At 36.7% G+C, this 18,039-nt stretch overlaps 1 protein-coding gene across 3 annotated transcripts in view; it reads left to right on the plus strand.

Moving 5' to 3' along the window:
* Nucleotides 1-18,039, plus strand: part of MYBPC1 (myosin binding protein C1) — a 79,443-nt gene that overhangs the window by 22,100 nt on the left and 39,304 nt on the right. For 2 of the 3 annotated variants that reach the window (XM_075074738.1, XM_075074757.1), the window contains exons 3-10: nucleotides 1,813-1,854; nucleotides 8,372-8,407; nucleotides 9,660-9,695; nucleotides 12,279-12,383; nucleotides 13,815-13,963; nucleotides 14,321-14,438; nucleotides 15,735-15,786; nucleotides 17,422-17,478. In XM_075074738.1, coding sequence (XP_074930839.1) covers nucleotides 1,813-1,854; nucleotides 8,372-8,407; nucleotides 9,660-9,695; nucleotides 12,279-12,383; nucleotides 13,815-13,963; nucleotides 14,321-14,438; nucleotides 15,735-15,786; nucleotides 17,422-17,478 — 595 coding nt within the window. The remainder of the gene's footprint in view (nucleotides 1-1,812; nucleotides 1,855-8,371; nucleotides 8,408-9,659; nucleotides 9,696-12,278; nucleotides 12,384-13,814; nucleotides 13,964-14,320; nucleotides 14,439-15,734; nucleotides 15,787-17,421; nucleotides 17,479-18,039) is intronic. The other variant, XM_075074747.1, reaches the window with a different exon arrangement.

Here is an 18,039-nt window from a genome sequence, read left to right on the forward strand (position 1 = left end):
TAAAATCTGTAGAGTTGATATTAAAGTAATTAATTTCAAAATATTCACACAGAGGTTCCTATCTGATATACTTTGTACTTGAATTCATGTTGTTCATCAATCTTAACTTTTAAGTATAACTGAAATGAGAAACTGCTTTTTGTAGACAGAAAAGAATAGCGTCTTTAAAGCACTATATTAAAAACATCTACTATCATTTTCAAATAAATACCATATTTGTTTCTATTTAAATACACATTATTAAATACTAAATCACTCCTATAACCCACTTCCTTTTCCCTATACCTGTACTTCTTCTGTAAAACTGGGATATTTCTAAGCTGGAAGAGCCAGTCACTTCTCCTAGCTGTCTTCTGCCTGACTCAAGATGCTGTCATCTTGGATTACCAAGTGCTATCACACAAAGAGGGAAGCTGGTTGTTCAAGAATCCAAATGCTATAACATATAAATAGTTTTTTGGACATAATCAGCATCTTGAACTACACCAGGAAATTTTTGGGAAGCCATTGTAAGAGCTCCTTCTAGAGCTCAATCTCAAGCCACCAGTTGGTATACGTAGCCCTGATGAGGTTTTCAAATGGGATTTAGACATGCTACCACCTGCCAAGAACAGTGAATTCTCCTAACCCCAGTTCCTAGCAGGGAAGGAAAGTGTTACTGTGGCAAAATTCCCATTAAAAAGGAACAGGTTTGACCATCTAGCCAAGATGGACAACCTGACAACTGGAGCTTGGAAATGTAGGGAATCCAGACAGAAGCATCTGGGAGTCTGTCACACTTCCAGAATATGAACTTGTCTTCCAAATGTCAACTTGTTTTCATAGTTACCATGGCTATGCACATGTGAACAAGAAATCAAGGTAATCGTAATATCAGCTGGCTCTTGCAGATGTTCCCCCCATAGCACAAAACTTATCTTAGCTCTATCTTGACACTGTTAGTCCATTGGCCATCATTCAAACCCATGTTCTATCAGGCAGTTGACAGGTAAGTTTGCCACAGAAAGTGATTATAAGCAGGCAGTAGAATATTGAGTGTTTACACCTTGAAGACAGCACAATTCATATGATTTGACACGTCTCTAAATGGCCTTGTGTGCAAATTGAATGAGATAGGAAACCAAAGAGAACAGGAATCCTATCAAATCCTGAAATAGAGAAAGCATAGAAAATTTTGTTTTGTTGAAAATATAGTCCAAGTTTTCTCATCCATATGAGGTCAAAGACAATTCACATTCATCTGCTTGGAGCAGAGGACAAGCTGACAACTCTTCTGATCAAGAAAACTAAAATCAAATAGCCTAGGAAATATTATAATGATAATGAAGAAGATGATGGTAAAGAATTAAGAACACCCTCAATACACTCTCTCTGCGGTGTACTTTGTCTTAAGTATAAACTGATTAGGGTGATGGAGCTCTAGATACCATTAATATTTGGCAGTATCTCATGTCTGATCCAATTCCATTCAAATTAACAATGATATATAACTCTTTTCAAAGGATTTTGTAAATAAGCCCAAAACCAAGAGACTAACAATTGCTACTTCTAAAAACCCCAGTATTTTTCTTTCACTGAGTACAAGAACAACAATCTTACAAGACTCATTCAAAACATAGAAAATGCATTGATGCCCACAGAGCTGCAAAATATTTTATGGAATTACAACTGTATGCACGTATATCAATAATTCTTTAATTCTGGTTTTTCAATACTAGCAGAATGTAGAATATTGCTGTATTTTTAATGCTGTGTAAGTTTTTCTTTTTACTTTAAGATCCTTTCAAAAATATACTTGTACTTCCTACACAGAACAAAAAACACCACAGGAGGGTGGAACTGGAAAGGGTAAAGGTGAGTCTGAAATCGTATTTAAAAAATGGGCAGTAAAGAGAACATTCCTAAATGCTGTCCTGATGCTGGATTGCTTGAGCTTTATTTCAGAATTTTGGTGCCAAATTTCCGAAGTGTGATGTGAAGCTTCCTGGATCCTTTTTCTGCATGACTTATCCAGCACAAGGAAGTTACGATACTTATGAGTATCTTCAAAAATTCCACAAAGACAACTGACACTTTAGCAACAGTATTTATATAGACTGCTTAATTAATAGATCAAATTTCAAGTGATTTGCATGAGCAGAGAGCCATGTTTAAGGGAGCCTGGATGTTGGCACTGAGCAAGCTTGCTAAAACTCAGATACCACATTGGTAGCTTTTAAATAAAGTGGACAATCTCCTACTATCATTCTAAGCTGTTTGTATTCTACCACAGAAACATGATATTGCATGTTTGACCTTTCAGCAAGGTCCAATAGATTTTTTTTCATCTGAAAACAGAAATCACTCATTTGACTCTGTCCTCATTGGGAGCTCAGCGATTGCGCTCATTACAAGCTCTGAAAAATGTCTTTGAGGACTGCCTGTGGTGAACAAACACATAACTGTTCCACTAGCAATGCATGTAAAAATCAGCTCCATTTTTACTATATATTTTTGTGCCACTGAGATTAGACGCCAGTTCTGTTGGCAATTCTTCCAGTTACAAAGCTATATTTTGAGGAAACTGGGCCAAATTCCACTCCTTTTTGTACTCCATGCCAAAGTAGAATTCAAACAGCTCATCAGCATATTTTGAAATTAATAATCTTTTTTTTTCTTCATTCTGATAAAAGCCTAAACCAGACCAAAATATACTTACAACTGATGCAATGCTTGCTTTTCATTTGGCACAGTTATGCTTTTTCATGGCAAATCAAGAAATGGCTTGCTTGAAAATGTATTCTGGCTTTTGGTCTCTTCCAGACAAAATCTTGCCTTTAGACAGACTGGATGCATACTTGGTACTTGCAGATTTATTTGGCAAAGGCATGCATGGCTATTTTTCTCAGCAAAGTCAAAATATAAATGCTAAGAGAGTGTGATTGAAGTACCCTTTTGAAAATAAAAATGCTGAACCAGGATTCAGTGCATGTTATTTTGCCAGCTATCATTGCATTGAGCAATTATTTTGACACACAAAATTTCATGTGAGTAATCAAATCTGTCATCTTGGTAATGGAAGCACAATTCAGGGAAAATTTGCATGCCTAATGATTGGAAAGAAGATTAAGGTCTTGCCTCAAGCTATTCCAGCAGTTAGTTCTGCTTGCTTTAATTTTGATATGAGAGAAATATTTGTTCCCAAACTGAATATGAATGGTGTCTTCACCACTGCTTACAAGTCTATATTTACTGAATAAAATGAAAACATGGTAGGTATCTTAGAAAATACTTCTATTATCTTTTTATACATTATTATGTTTCTGTTTTGAATTTAGTGAAGAACAGAGGTATTTCCTAAGGGCAAAAATGCTTTCCTGGTGTTTATCCTGTTTAGGAAGATTTTGCTAGTGAAGAAATTGTTTGAGAACCTAGTATGGGAAGTGTTTCCAGTTTCAGTCCATGGTGGCAGCAGCTGCCTCACAGAGACTTCCAGTGAAAGTCTGAATATCAGTATGTAGAAGGAATGACCTCCTGCCATGCTCCAGTGAAACTGTCACCTCTGCAAAGCAATGTAGATGTCATTGCCAGATACTCAGTAGTAATTTTTTTTAATTAGTGCAATTGTTCCTATCAGCTCCTATTTTGTTAGAGTCTCACCAAGTATGGGAAAGTATATTTTCTTAAAGTGATTCCTTCACATTTGTCTGCCAGATGAAAACCTTTATAGTGGTGAGCATAATTCACAAAATGGGAAAAGGTTCCATTCTTCCAATCAGTCCATTTACACTAGAAAATGAGCATTTCAACATGGAAATGATGGCAGAACCAGCTAGAGGTTAGCTTTTGTGTAAGCTATTTATAAAACTGTTTCTGTAGCTTCAGAAATAACAGACTTGGGTACTTCCCTGAATGGGAATGAGATGGGAAAGATTTCATATCTAAATTCCACAGTGATTCTACAATACCCGTGTGTTAGCAGTTGTGACCTCTTTGCTGATAATTTACAAGAAAGAGCATACTGTAGCAACCTGGGACAGCCCCTCTCTGCAGCACAGTCACGCTGTGCTGGAACCTGGCATCTAGGAAAGAAAACTTGGTAGTCCATGTAAACCATGTAGTCCATAATTTTCAACTCATTTCTAAGACAAGTTTAACAACAGAAGTTAGGAAGATAGAGTACAACTTATCTGTGTGTCTGTTTTATGTTCTGTTTCTTTTTAGTAGTTATTGTCTGTGTGAAATTACATATTTATGTACCTTTATGTTCATTGTAAAGTTAAGAAAAGGAGGACAGTGTGATAAATTCTTTGTTATCTTGTGGTTATTTCACTGTAAATCAGTAGGTCAGAGCAGTAAAAATAAAATTTCCTTGCATACATTAATCTTTCCTTGATCTTCTAGAGCATTTCTAGTTTCAAAAATATCTGAATTTAGTGAAAAAATCAGGATATCTATGATCATCCATTTTATTTTCAGAGAAAAAAGTGACTCAGCAGAAATCCCACCAAATTTACTCTGTTACTTCATATTCATTCAATTTACATTCTTCTGTCTTTATTTTTAATTTTAGCATTATCGTACATGTTGAATATTGCTATAATTGTATTCCCAATTGCTGAAATAATAATAGAATTTTAATATCAATTTGCTCATTCCTTTTTTTAGGTCCCAGCAGCCACTCAGAGAGCTACTAAAATTTCTGCATGTTTTACTGATATCTTTTTCTCTAGGTTCCATCCAACCATCTACTAAAATGTTTGCATGTTTCATCCTTGTATTTCTCCAGGTTTCACTTATCCATTCATCTCTCTACTAAAACCTCCATTGCTGTATGTATGTACCTCAGTTACTACTTCCAAAGTGCCAATCCCCTCGATAGGACTGCTGAATACTCTTTGAAAATCAGATGGTAATTGAAGGCGACTTAATTTTAAACTCTCAGCCTCAGAAGGGTTAAAATGTGCTCAGCAATTTCAGCATAATCCAAAATGATTCAGCCAGTTGGTTGAGTTACTCTGTATTTATTAAGGTACAGTGAAGAAAAAGGTTCAATCTTTGTGGTGTTTATCTACCTCCTGCCTTAGCCTGGAACACTTGATCCAGTGTGCAGTAGCACAGATAAATATTAAGGCACTCCGAAGTCACCTGCAGCTGCAAAACAGTGTCTCTGCCCTGTTCGCCACCCTGCCTATATATATATACATGCCTACCATATCTCTCATGCCAGATCCCATGGTCATCAGTGAGTGGGAGCAGGGAACAACAACAAAAGAATATTAATTAGTTCACCAGCTCTGTTAGCTGGTTAAATCAAGTTTGAGAATCTGCTCCAGTGGAGTAAATTCCAAAATTCCCCTGTTCAGTTCTGTAGCACCAGACTTTTGACACTGACACATGGCTTTCAAGTCTTCTTTTAAACAGCGAAAAAAGAGAAAAGTAAAATAATAGATTAATATGATTTTGCCACTTCTGCAAAACATTAAATTTAGCAACAATGTGACTGACGGCAGAATAGCAGCTTCCATTTTTGTCTGGTAGATTTCAAATCAAAGGGAACTAGAAGGTCTAAAATTCTTGATATCAGCAGTTCATACATACATCAGTAGTTATTGCTTATATTTTGACAGATTTTTCTACACTCCTGCTTGTCAGCAGTCAGAAATTTTAATATTGAGGTTACACTAATTATGAGTATAAAATTTTTACATCAGCTACTTCTGAGATATGGAGTGTTCTTTCCTCCTACAAGAAGACTCTGCTCCTGATGGAACTTTGAGAGGCCTGGTCCTCAGTTAATATAATCATTTCGATGCAAGAGAATAAACTTAAATATTGTGTTTGTTAATGAAAATGTGCCATAGATGAGTGGAATCCAAAGAACAAAAGTCTCTGTAGAGTAATACCTCCTATCAACCTACTGTCAAATGAATGATTTCTTCATACTTATCTCCTGTCATAAAACAGATTGCTAAATATAATCCATTAATAGTTTACTTGCAGAAGATAAGGACAGTGAAAAAATGATCATAGTTTTATCACCAGGTCTGGTATTTTGGGGTTTTTTGATATCTTCAAATAGAGTTTATTGCTTACATAAACAATTGTTCATCACAGAAAGTAGATCAGGTATAGCTGTTGATCATTTTTCACATTTATTCAGTACGCTGTTCATTGCATCCTAGAAGCCTGAGGTATAAGGAGTGATGGACTGATAATTACCCGTTTGTCAAAATAATCCTACTATCATGTATTCTTTTCATACTCTTTCCATTTACAGCACATTCAAATGTGCTTTTATTTTGGTACTTCTGAAATGTTTGATGTTAACATTTTGTTTGAAAAATTATAGACTACCCTGGAGAAAACCCAGCAATGCCTCTTCAAAACTAATCACACCTTTTTTTTTTTGTTTTAGTTTTTCAAACGTTTAAAGAAAATAGAAGTCAAATAGGGCAATCCTTTAATAACGTGATTATTTTACATCATCATGTAAGGTGCATTACATCAAAGGTTTTATGCTGATTGACCTTAATTATTTTTTTCTGGCCAGAGAGAATATTTTGTACCTCTTCAAGCCATCATCAACCACAACAGTGACATTATTGACAAAAAGCGCTAAAAGAACACTTTACACTTTCATAAAATATGGAGAAAGATTTCCAGTGGAATTACTTAGCCTTGCATTTATTTAGTTGCTAGCACAATATGTTAAAACATCTGACATGACTTTATCATTACCATGCTTTCACTGAAAAGCCACAACTCAACATCTGCTTATGCCATTGGATGAGGCAGGTGGTGAGAACTCTTCCACGAAACAAATTCTTTTTGGGTTTTTTGCTGTGAATAAGAAATAATTTTTGTAAGATAACACATTAATCCTTCATGTGTAGGCCTATCTTTTCCAACTGACATCCTCCTCCCAAGGGATTTTTAAAAAGAAGTTTGATTAATTGTTAAAAAGGAATGAGTAAAATGTTACGGCTAAGTACTTAAAATCTATTAACAGGCCTTCAATTAGCCTTCAGTGGTTAAGCAAGCATAAAAAATTAATATGACCTGTATTTACAACAATGCAACTATATTTTATATGTGGTTTTGTCATAGTTATTACATGTGTCCTTGAGAAAATATAGGCAAATTATAACTTTAAGGTCAAAATCAAAGGCTAACTTCAGAGTTAAAATTTGATTCAGGAAACCTAAATCTAAAAAACCCCAAACTCTTTAAAAAAAAGTGGGGGTTAATACTTTTCCAAAGTTATTCTTGATCAAGTGTCTTTTCCTCCACTTCGAAATGTTCTCCAGATGATTTTCTGATACCGTATAAAAGACATGTTGACTTTACACTACCTATGTATTAAATCCTAAATATATGTAGTTTATTCTAGCCTTTCAAATGCTACATTGATAGCATTAATTAATGCTATTAATTAATTAATAATGCTACATTAATTTTTTTACCATTAGGCTTTTAAGACACTAAGACTTCTTGCATATTTTTATCAGAATCTGGTATCTCTGAGGTTTCTAATCAACACCTAAAATGCAGAGAGATGTAGGAGACTCTTGTAAAAATAGTCTTTACCTTATTCTGGTTTTCTGATATTCATGATTGCAGCATTTCAGGTTTAATGTGAGTTTCATGGGTTTTTTTCAGGCTTTTGATTTATGTAAATATATACCTCAATGTACTCTATGAGATTAAACATTCTAAAATATCTGAATAACAATTGCTTGTAGTGATTTAATACCTGATGATGGTCAACTCTTAGTACGATTAAAAGGAAAATCCAGGGTGATTATAATAGTTCTGTCCTTATTTTAAATTATTCTCCTATAATATGGGAAAAAAATTAGTTGTTTGTCCCTTCCATTTTAAATTAATATTCTGGTACAGAAATTGAGAAGTATAAATAGGGGGGACTATTTTTAACTGTTGCATATCTTGATTTAATGACACTGAATGTATATATGGTGCACATTTTAATTGCAGACATGGACATCAAAGAAATGGCATCTTCCTCAGGTCAGATACGTGATTGACCTTGATTTCATTGTGGCTTTTTTGTATTTACTGTGGATTACACCTCTAACAAACAGAACCACTCAGCAGCTTTCATATAAACTCATGATTTAATAATAGATCACAGTCCACATCTCATTTTTCTTTTACGTGCTTGAAACATTAAGGTTTACCATTTCAGCTACTGAATTATGCAAAGCTTTCTTCATCAGTTTGAAGTTTCCATTGTGAATGCTCCTGACTATTAAGATTTCTTTCCCTTTCTTTTGCAGGTTTTACATTTACACATAATTGTTTTAAAGCAGATGATCGTCTGTGCTTTCAGCTTCTTTATGTACTTTTTTGTTTGTATTTCTTTTCACAGATGAAGATGACACTTCAGTTAGTACACCACCAGCAGGTTAGGACTGTGATAGTGCTTTGTGTGTGTATGTATGTATGCATTCTACTCTTGACTATTAATGAAGAGAGTCCAAACCATCGGACTGATCTCAAAACATATGAATTAAAGTTATGTGAAGTGCCCTATATTGGATTAATCTCTGTTCAGAAGACCTTCATACCAGATAAGTTTCTTTCCAGTCTTGTCTTGAGGACTTTGGTAGCACTTCTGCCACTGGAAGGTAAAATATCAGTTAGCAGCTCTGAAAGCAACTCCCCTCACCTTTTCCTATCAACAAATACGGAGTGCATTTTTAAGGTTAGTCTTGAGAGCAAATTCCAGCATTACAAATAAAACAGATGCTTTATGACTTCAAAGCAGGTTTATCCACATAATTGTCTACCATCTCATCTTAGACTGTATGACTTACAAGGTAGTTTGAACGTACTGCTCCAAGCCATCACTGCCAAGCTGTCAGATAAAATGCCTTTGGCTGTTGGCAGTAAAAGAAAAGCAACAGAACAGGCGTTCATCATGACAGATGTGACATGGGCAAAATTTCTCCATTGTTTGCTCAATATGTTTTTTAAAAATTACCTGTGAATGAAACAGATATTTTTGAACAGTAGAAAACACTTTGCAGTTTATTAAATGAAAAACATGCTCTTTTTATCTTCACTGCCCTAAATGATCACTTTTTTCTTGATATCTCCCAAAAGGATTTGCATTGTTAACTTTGGGCTGAATGCTATCTGCAAAGTCAGTAGCTGTACATTGATTTACAGTAGAGGTCCTCATTGGTAAAAGCTAAATATACAAATAACATTTAAAATTACAAAACCTTAAAATTTAATTTTAACTATTTGTCATTATTTTGTTCAACCTACATAAATAAATAGACTATTTAAATAATTCAGAGTACTCTCCCCTCAGATGAATATTGACCATAAATTCTTCTGTTACCTGGAACTACACAAATCATGAAGAAAACATCAGGTTCAGGGAATCCTTCTGAATATGAACAACTAAAAAGGAAATCTTGAATGGGAGTTAAACTAAACTAATATAGTTTTTCTAGAGAAAAGGGGGAAAGATGTCTGAATTTTTTTCTCAGCTGTTCACTTCCTTTTTCTGGTAATCAAATACTTCCTCATGGGTATCGTCCTAAATATTTTGTCTAATCTTCTTGCATGAAGAATAAATGTTCCTTAAATCCCAACAGTCTGAGGTCAGTTAAGCTGGTGTCATCTAAATTACTCTTCCCTTTCAGATGGGATGTCTAAGCCAACGGAAAGAAAAGATTCAGGTGAGACCTCCTGAAAAACATGTTGAAACAACCCAAATTTTACATAATACAATTATTAATAATAAGTTATTTCTTAAAGATTATATTTCATTTTCATTTAATTCTTTATACAGTATCAAACTGTAACTGTTGAAATGCTTTTAGGTACCAGAGCAAATAGGTTTCTAGGAGCTAAAGCAGGAGTGAGAGAAGGCCCTGCTGCACAAGACAGGACATCTACCAGTGCTTTACACATACATACATACCTATCTATCTATATCTATTTCTATATAGATAGATACGCAACTATTCCCTTCCTCCTCAGCCTACAGGGTGACAGTGGCTTACCTGAATCCCACACACAGGCCCCAGGAGACTGTAGGAAAAATGGCTTCTTCTCACAGCTCAAAGGACGGTGGGGAAAACTTAGCAAAGTCATAACCTCTTTCTTCCTACTCCGGCAGGTAACACATACTGCACCCACTTTCGTGGTTTCAGGATTTGCAGCCTCTGGAACAAAATGAGCAGCAAGTACTTCAACCATGGTTATTGACTTGGCATAGCTGCCTATGCCAGCCCCCCTGAGGCAACGTCAAGCCCACATTTCGTTCTGTTTGTTTAATAAATAGAAAAACTTTAATATCTAAAAGTGATGATAATATTTAGGTGTTATTTTATGTGGTATCAAATTAATGATTTTATGTAAGCTTCTTCCATTTATTAATATGTTTTTTCCATTTCACCCTGTGGTGTGTTAGGTTTGTTACCGCACATGACCAGTTCCTGTACTGAGCATTGTCATATCATTTTATTCACATCAGTAACTCTCACTTGTTCTTACGTCGTTTCCATATACTAGCATGTTATACTGGCATAATCTAAACATCTACATTTTAGAGAGAGTATATATAGATGTGTATCTATATATATTTGTGTTCATGTATGTCTGTGTATATGTTTTCATATATGTGTGTATATACATGTATATCTTTACCTGCAAGAAATATTGTACAAGCAGACATATACAGAGGTGTTAGGCACACCACCCAAAATTCATTGAAAGACTGAAAGAGAAGATTTTATAGCAAATCTATCTAGCATTGCTATAGTTCTTTTAAATTCCTAATAGACTTTAGGATAATAAAAATGGTTTGGTTGCATTTTCCCATGGTTGTCATGAGTTGCGTTGCATTCATGAGTGACGGAAATTTTCATGAGTTAAAAAGGTTCCCATATCAATAATCTTTACATAGTAGAAAAACAACTCTGACTTCTGGCAAATGAGTTTCTACAGAAAATATTGAGCAGGGAAAGGAACTTTTCATTTTAAGACCAGGATTTGGCTAAGTGAGAAGTGTTGTGTGACTCATTCCTCATTTATACTAATTATGAAACCAAAACTGAAAGAGCATTGGATAAACTATAAAAAGCTACCTTTGCTTCTGAAACAATTAGAAGTTCAAGGGGAACAAGGGAGATGCAGCTCTGACTTGAAAGAGACATATGGCTTTGCTAATTATAGCTGTACATTTCCACATTTGCTCTCCTCTTCAGTACTACCAGGGCAGCATTCTTTACTCAGTTTCCCCTATGCACTGGCCCTAACTCCCCCAAAAAAGGAGATGTGGCACTTGGACTCAACAAGTTCTCATTGGGAATATGAGACACATCCTTTGCGTCTCTATAGAAAGGGAGCAGGTAATGGACAGACATTCACTGCCTTGCTCTCCCTGCTTTTTCTGTTAGGAATCAGCTTTGACCGTGGTTTTGCATGTATTTGCCCAAGATGTAACTGCATAGCACAGAGCCAGCCCTGTTCAGATAAGCAGAAAGACCAGAAACGTGCAGCTGTGCCGGCACAGTTCTCTGCCTTGGGGAGACTGTTGACTTGCTTCTTCTCTCAGTACCGTTGTTTCCTCCCAGTTCCAAAATCTCAGTTTCCTGAAGACGAGGTGCTGTTGTCTGAACATGTGACACAATCACTTCCATCTGACAAATTATTTATCTGTAAAACATCAGCCTATGCATGGGGCAGGACATGGTATTGACTGATCCCCAAACTCTGCTTCTATCATGGTAAAAGAGAACAAAGTTCAAAAGTAAGTTTCATCCCTGGCCTATTTTGCGGACAAAGAGGAAAAGCTAGCTTGTACAATTGACTGAGTTTGGGCTTGAAAGAGACCCACCAAAACTATGCATCTTATGTGTTTTGTTTGTGCTTATAGCTGTTTGTGTTTTCAGAACCTCCCTCTCCTCTGAAAAACAAAGAGCTGACATTTGTGCATTGGCTCTGTAAAGCACTCATGGTTGAATGCTGATGCCATTCGAGTTGCTCAGTACCCGTCTTGGCTGATCAGGTTCCCCTCTCTTCCTCCCTGATAGTTTCATTTTCTGTCACCACAGAGGTAGCATTCTTGCAGGAACTGTATACAATGTGACAGCCAAGCAATGGATGTCAGTGTGAACAAAAATGTACATATCTTTCAGGACATCTGAAGAGAGGGGTAATAGGGTTAGAGAGTTTAGTAAGTTCAGGTAAGTGTCTTTTGTAGGTAGTCAAATACACTCCGATGACTGACGTTTCCTTCTCTCTCTGCATCTCAGTATGGTCTATTGGAGAAGGAGCTCCAGAAGAGACAGAAAAACGCGATGACTCCCAAAGATCCACTTTATTTATCGAAAAGCCTCAGAGCGGTTCAGTGAGCGTTGGTAAGTGCTTAGAAACAAAATCAAAAGCCACTTCCAGAGAGACAGAGGCAGATCCTGGAAAGGTATGTTCAGTTCCTGTGACATCCAGCTTCTGCCCTCAGCTACAGGTACTTCCACTGATTTTAGCTGGCTGTGAACTCCACTATTTGAAAGCAAAGAGGACTGTACAAAGAGAAGTCAAAACCAATTGTTTAATTCAAGATGAGCTCAAAATATAATAGTTTACTGAGCACAGTGGGTAAGAGGTATAGTTTCTGGAGAAGAGACCTGGTTACTGTGATGTTGTTGGCTGTACTGTTACTGATATGTCAGGAAGATATACCCAAAGGCCTGCAGCGTAGCTTAGAGATTGTCAGGTCAACTTTTGTACCCTACAGCTGTCTGTAGGTTAGCAAGTAAACTAATAGAAGCAGCTCTGTAGGGAAACTGGTAGGGTTACCCGCACTGTAACCATCCTGGGGGATTTGCTCTGGACTAGCTCTGGTTTAGTCTGGTTGTCTACACACCTATTAACAGTTGGAGCACAGGTGGTAAGCTTTCAGCACACACCTTTGATTTAATTTCATCCCAGAGGAATCCAGTTCAAGTGCTGTGAGCACTTTCTGTGTTGTGAACCAGAGCACAGTAAATGGGGACAGTTAGGAGGTTTGCATCGAAACTCCACTCCAAGGTAAGGTAGCTGCACCCTAAGCAGGGTAGCAGCAATGGTGAGATATTTAGTGCAGGCTACTTAGTATGTCTGCAGTGCTCTTGGATACACTAAGATGTGGTCAGATGGGGGTTTTTTATACATGCCTATTATTTTTCTCAGTTTCTGAGTAGAAGAAGAGCAATTTGGGAGGATTTATTTGGAAAATAAATATAAGGAGTTAACTGTATTCTCCTCTGGAAACCACGAATGTTGGGATGGAAACTCAGCAGGGGCTGGGCAGTGGTGTTCTGAAAATTGAGCTAACTTTTACTATTCCCAAATTATTATTGAGAAGACTCTTTCCCCTCTCTTCTCAGCTTAAAGAATTAATGATAGAAATGCATGAAGATTTCCAGGCTTTCTTTTCCAGACTGGAGTTTATTCATGTTACAGCTCCCTGGTAGCCTAGGAACACCTGTGCTTGTTTTAAGCAAGAAAATTCAAATATTGGGAACAAGTCACCCATGGCAACATGGAGTTTTGCCTCAACTAATTTATCCTGCTTCTTCATGTCTCAAGCTCCACATTGACATGGGCAGAAGGCTTCCAGGCCCAAAATCACCAATCTCTGTAAGACTGCAGTACTGTCATAGCCTGTGTGACTCCATTTGATTCTTACTGTCACGGTAGACCTAACAGTTGTATACTGGAAGAAGCAGTACTAAAAGAAACTTGCACAGACATGACTGACCAACCACATGTTCCTCAATAATTGCACTATTCTCTTCTCTTTTTAAAAGGTGAGAATATTACATTTATAGCCAAAGTAGAAGCCAAAGATCTTCTCCGAAAGCCAAATGTTAAGTGGTTTAAAGGAAAATGGATGGACCTGGCCAGTAAAGCGGGGAAGCACCTGCAGCTGAAAGAGTCTTTTGAGCGTCACACTAAGGTGTGTCTTTGCTTTTCCTTCTTATAGGGGCAAAGCTCCAAATAGAGCTTAAAGATCAGTTAAGACAACAGGTAGAAATTCAAGAGCAGTGGATTCTAGCCCTGTCTTCCCCATGCAGATTTCAGTAATGATCTCTGACCCTGAGCAGAAGCAAACTGTTCTGCTCTCTCAGCGCAGGACAACCAGTGGTGGGGAAATCAAAGTTTTCTGTTGCCATTTCTGGGTTCCAGATTCTTTCTAGAGCCCTTTATTTGAGTTATTCCTTACTCCTCGTTTAGGTCTGAAAGACTACTCTTTTACTTCCGCTTCGTGCAAATGAATCTCCTACATTAATGAACAATTATGTTTGATTTTTAGATTCACACATTTGAGATGCATATCATTCAAGCTAAGGAAAACTTCGCAGGGAACTATCGCTGTGAAGTATCTTATAAGGACAAGTTTGATAGTTGCTCGTTTGACCTTGAAGTCACTGGTAAGATCCCACTTGTATCTGTAAAGCTTTATAAAGATTTCTCTTTTTTAAACCTGAAATGCCACCTAATTTTGTTCAGAACTTTTAAATGAAGTAAAGCTTAAAGTGAACATTTTTAGCATAGAGCTCAGAGAATTTTATTAAGTGTATGTAATTTATTATTTATATGAACATTGGGGTAGATAGGATGTGAGACATTTATTCAAAAATTAGAAAACTGGCAGATAATATTAGTATTGCATTCAAATCAGGCTCTGGCATGCAAGACAGAGAGCTAGGCTTAGGGCTATTCAGAGACCAAGGCTTCTTCTGGCAGCATCTGAGCATAGAGATGAGGAGTGGTCATGCCTCACCAGTGCTTTGCACCCTGTGCTGGCATGGTATAATCATACTCCAGAAAGCTTTCTTCCACCCCTCATCAAAATAAAGAATAGCACAATATGGAGAGCACTGGAAAGTCATATCTTTGTCTACGTCTGTGTTATATAAGGCCTTATTCTGGCAAGTGTTAACCCACAGGCTTATCTTTTCTTCCAAGAGCCGTTCTGCCAGCGCAACAGCGCACGCATACCTGCATGATCAGACTGAGAAAGATGGATGGCTTCCGAAATGCCAGGGCCAGCAGCCAGTGGACAAAATAGTTGCTCACCCTCATGAAGCATGTGCCTAGGCCAGACTGTTCGTTCATCAGTCAGGGGAAGCCGGTCACAGTTAAGGGGACATTTGACGGCTGACTGACAGCCCGAGGGGCGTAGGTAGGTGTGTGTATTCAGAGGCCAGCGAGGCAGGGGCCAGCCTGGCCGCATCCGTTCACTGGCTGTGGATCAGAACTACTTAATCTGATTCAGGCTAGCAAAAATAGGTAATTCACACAAGGGGGGATTCATCCTTGCACTGAGAATTGACAAGACTCTGTAGCTTAGAGAAGACTGTCTCCTTCCTCTGATGCTTAGTGTACCGAGAAAGTGCAAGATGTCAGCAGGAAAGAAAGCATAGGGAATGGGAAGACAAAAAGGTCAGAGCCTGTGTATAGGCAGGAAGGGGATAGGAGGGAAATATCAAAGACAGATCTCCTATGCAGAACTGCAGAAAATAGTTCAGAGAAATGCATTAAGTAAACTTAGCTTAGCACTGAATAGCTTTGCATTTATCAGAACTTAATGCCAAAGGAACAGCACAAACTGTGGTCACTTAGTAGGAAACTGAACAGATTTCATATGCCAAATTACATCAATTATACGAATTCCATTAATTTCAAATTATGTGTTTAATTCCTGTATTACTGTCATTTTATAGAATCCTCCCAAGCTGCTCCATCCATTGACATCAGATCTGCTTTCAAAAGAAGGTAACTTCAGTGAACCTATGAAGCTCCTCAGTAAGGGATGCTGGTAGCATGCACAGAACTTGCAACAATCTTGGCAGACAACTGTATCAAGTGTTTTAAAAATATGTTTCTGTAAATAAAGATTAAAGAAGTGGGGCTTAAGGTAGTTGGCAGTGGGTAGAATGAAACAGTTAAAACGCATAGACAGTACATATAATATTAAATACTCTACTGTGGAATTACAGTGTCATTGCTTTAAAGGAAGATGCAATATTTAAGGTAATCAAGTATCTGTTTACTTAGAGGTTTTTAAAATCATATTTTAATTTACTAAAGTATTCTACCGCATGTTTCCTGAAAATTGTCAGCTGCAATATGAAAGTTCCTGGTCCCAATCCTGTACTGATCAAAAGCAGTGAGAAAATTCACACTGATTTTGAGATAGGATCTGGCTTTATGTTATCTTACAGTAAAAAAGTGTGTCATAAGGACAACATTACAGAAAAACTGTAACTAATATATTGCAAAGGCCATACGATAAAGCACTATGTCTGAAACCTTTTCCTTTGTTAAGTTACCTGTGTGATAAAATAGCAATTCAAACCAGTACAGACTGTGACAAAATCGGAATTCAAACCAGTATAGATGTCATCTTTACATTTTATGAGAAAACTGTCTTAGAAGGACAGAAGTATTCAGAATGAAAACGTTTTACAAACAGAAAATGAATGCACTTTGTTAATTTACACACACACAAGCAAAGCTGTGTTTCAGAATTGCGTTTATTTAGAGGGATTTGATTTAAAGAGTAAATGCAAAAATATATTACATTCAAGGTGCACTCCTTTCCTGAGCACATTTTAAAAAAATGTAATAACTATTCTGCCAAGCAGATGAAGACACCTGAACATTTTCTGATTTTCTAAATAAAATCTTGCATGCAAAATCTGGGATGAAATATTGGCATCATTTGACTTAACATCTGCAGGATTTTGCCCTTACTTTTTACAACTATTAAGGGCATTTATTTTGTCTATATGTGCTTTATAATAAGATATTACTGCTTAAGGTCACATTACACAAAGAAATGCACCTTCAGGGGACTGTGATTCCATCTGTAAAAATGTGCAATGTACCGTTTCTTCTTTTTTAACTGATTTCTCCCTTACTTTACAGAAAGGTTAAATCTTAAGTGTAATGCTTTGCAATCAGTATTTGACACAGCTATGCATTGTTAAAAGCACCACCCAGCAACGCAAATCTTTGTTTTATATTCGTAGCAAAAGATCAGCACAAGCCCTTTGTTTTTATACACATAAACTATGGAAATGAAAAACAAAGCTTGTTGTGTTGACTAGCTCACATTTATTTGTGTTACTGAAATCTAACACAAATCTGGGCAAATTTATGTATGCAGTTACAAAAATTTGTCATCGAAGTATAATAACAAGCAATACAAACCTTTGTGTTATTTTTCACAAGTGCCTAAGGAAACATAATTCGTGTGAAAAAGAATACAAGTTTGTGTTGATTTTATACCATTATTTGTGTGTCTGTAAAGTGTTGAGTATATGAGACATGTAGAGCGTTTGTAATGTGTGTTGTCCAAGTCTTCCTGTATTAAACAAAGATTTGATCTTTTTCTATTAATAACAGCGGTGATGGACAAGACGATGCAGGAGAACTTGACTTTAGTGGTCTCCTGAAACGTAGGTGAGAACCAAGTGATGCAGTGAGCAGGTGTGGATTGCAAACCATTAGGTTCGCACACAGAAAAAGTCAGGTGTAGCATTAATAACTTCTTAAGAATTTTCTGACCTTACATTTTTTCAATGTTTCTAACTATCATTCTAGTATAATATGCAAATGTTCAGTTAATTTAAATGTGCAGAAAAGAAACCTCAGATTTGAGTTCACTGGGAAAGAAGTGAGCCACAACTTAAAGAGGCCAATAACATTTAGTTAACTTGCTATTTCTTTTGTGTTTGCATGGAAGGTAGAGGGAGAGGATTTCCTACGCAGGGATGAGCAGTTCAGAAAATTGAGTCTGGTGCAAGAGTAAAAAACTTCAAGGGTTGAATTTACCTCTTTGGGTACATCTTAATTTGATTTTATAAGCATTGTGATATGAAAAAAACCCATATATCATGCTTTTAAACCACAGACATTGGTATCAATTCTTTATAGCTTTCTGTTTCAATATATGCACACAAATGTTCAATGGTGGCTTATTCAACTTAAATGCCGTGATGGAGAAAAACTTGAGTACATGGT

The sequence above is a fragment of the Phalacrocorax aristotelis genome, chromosome 1, assembly GCF_949628215.1.
Source record: "Phalacrocorax aristotelis chromosome 1, bGulAri2.1, whole genome shotgun sequence".
Lineage (NCBI taxonomy): Eukaryota > Metazoa > Chordata > Aves > Suliformes > Phalacrocoracidae > Phalacrocorax > Phalacrocorax aristotelis.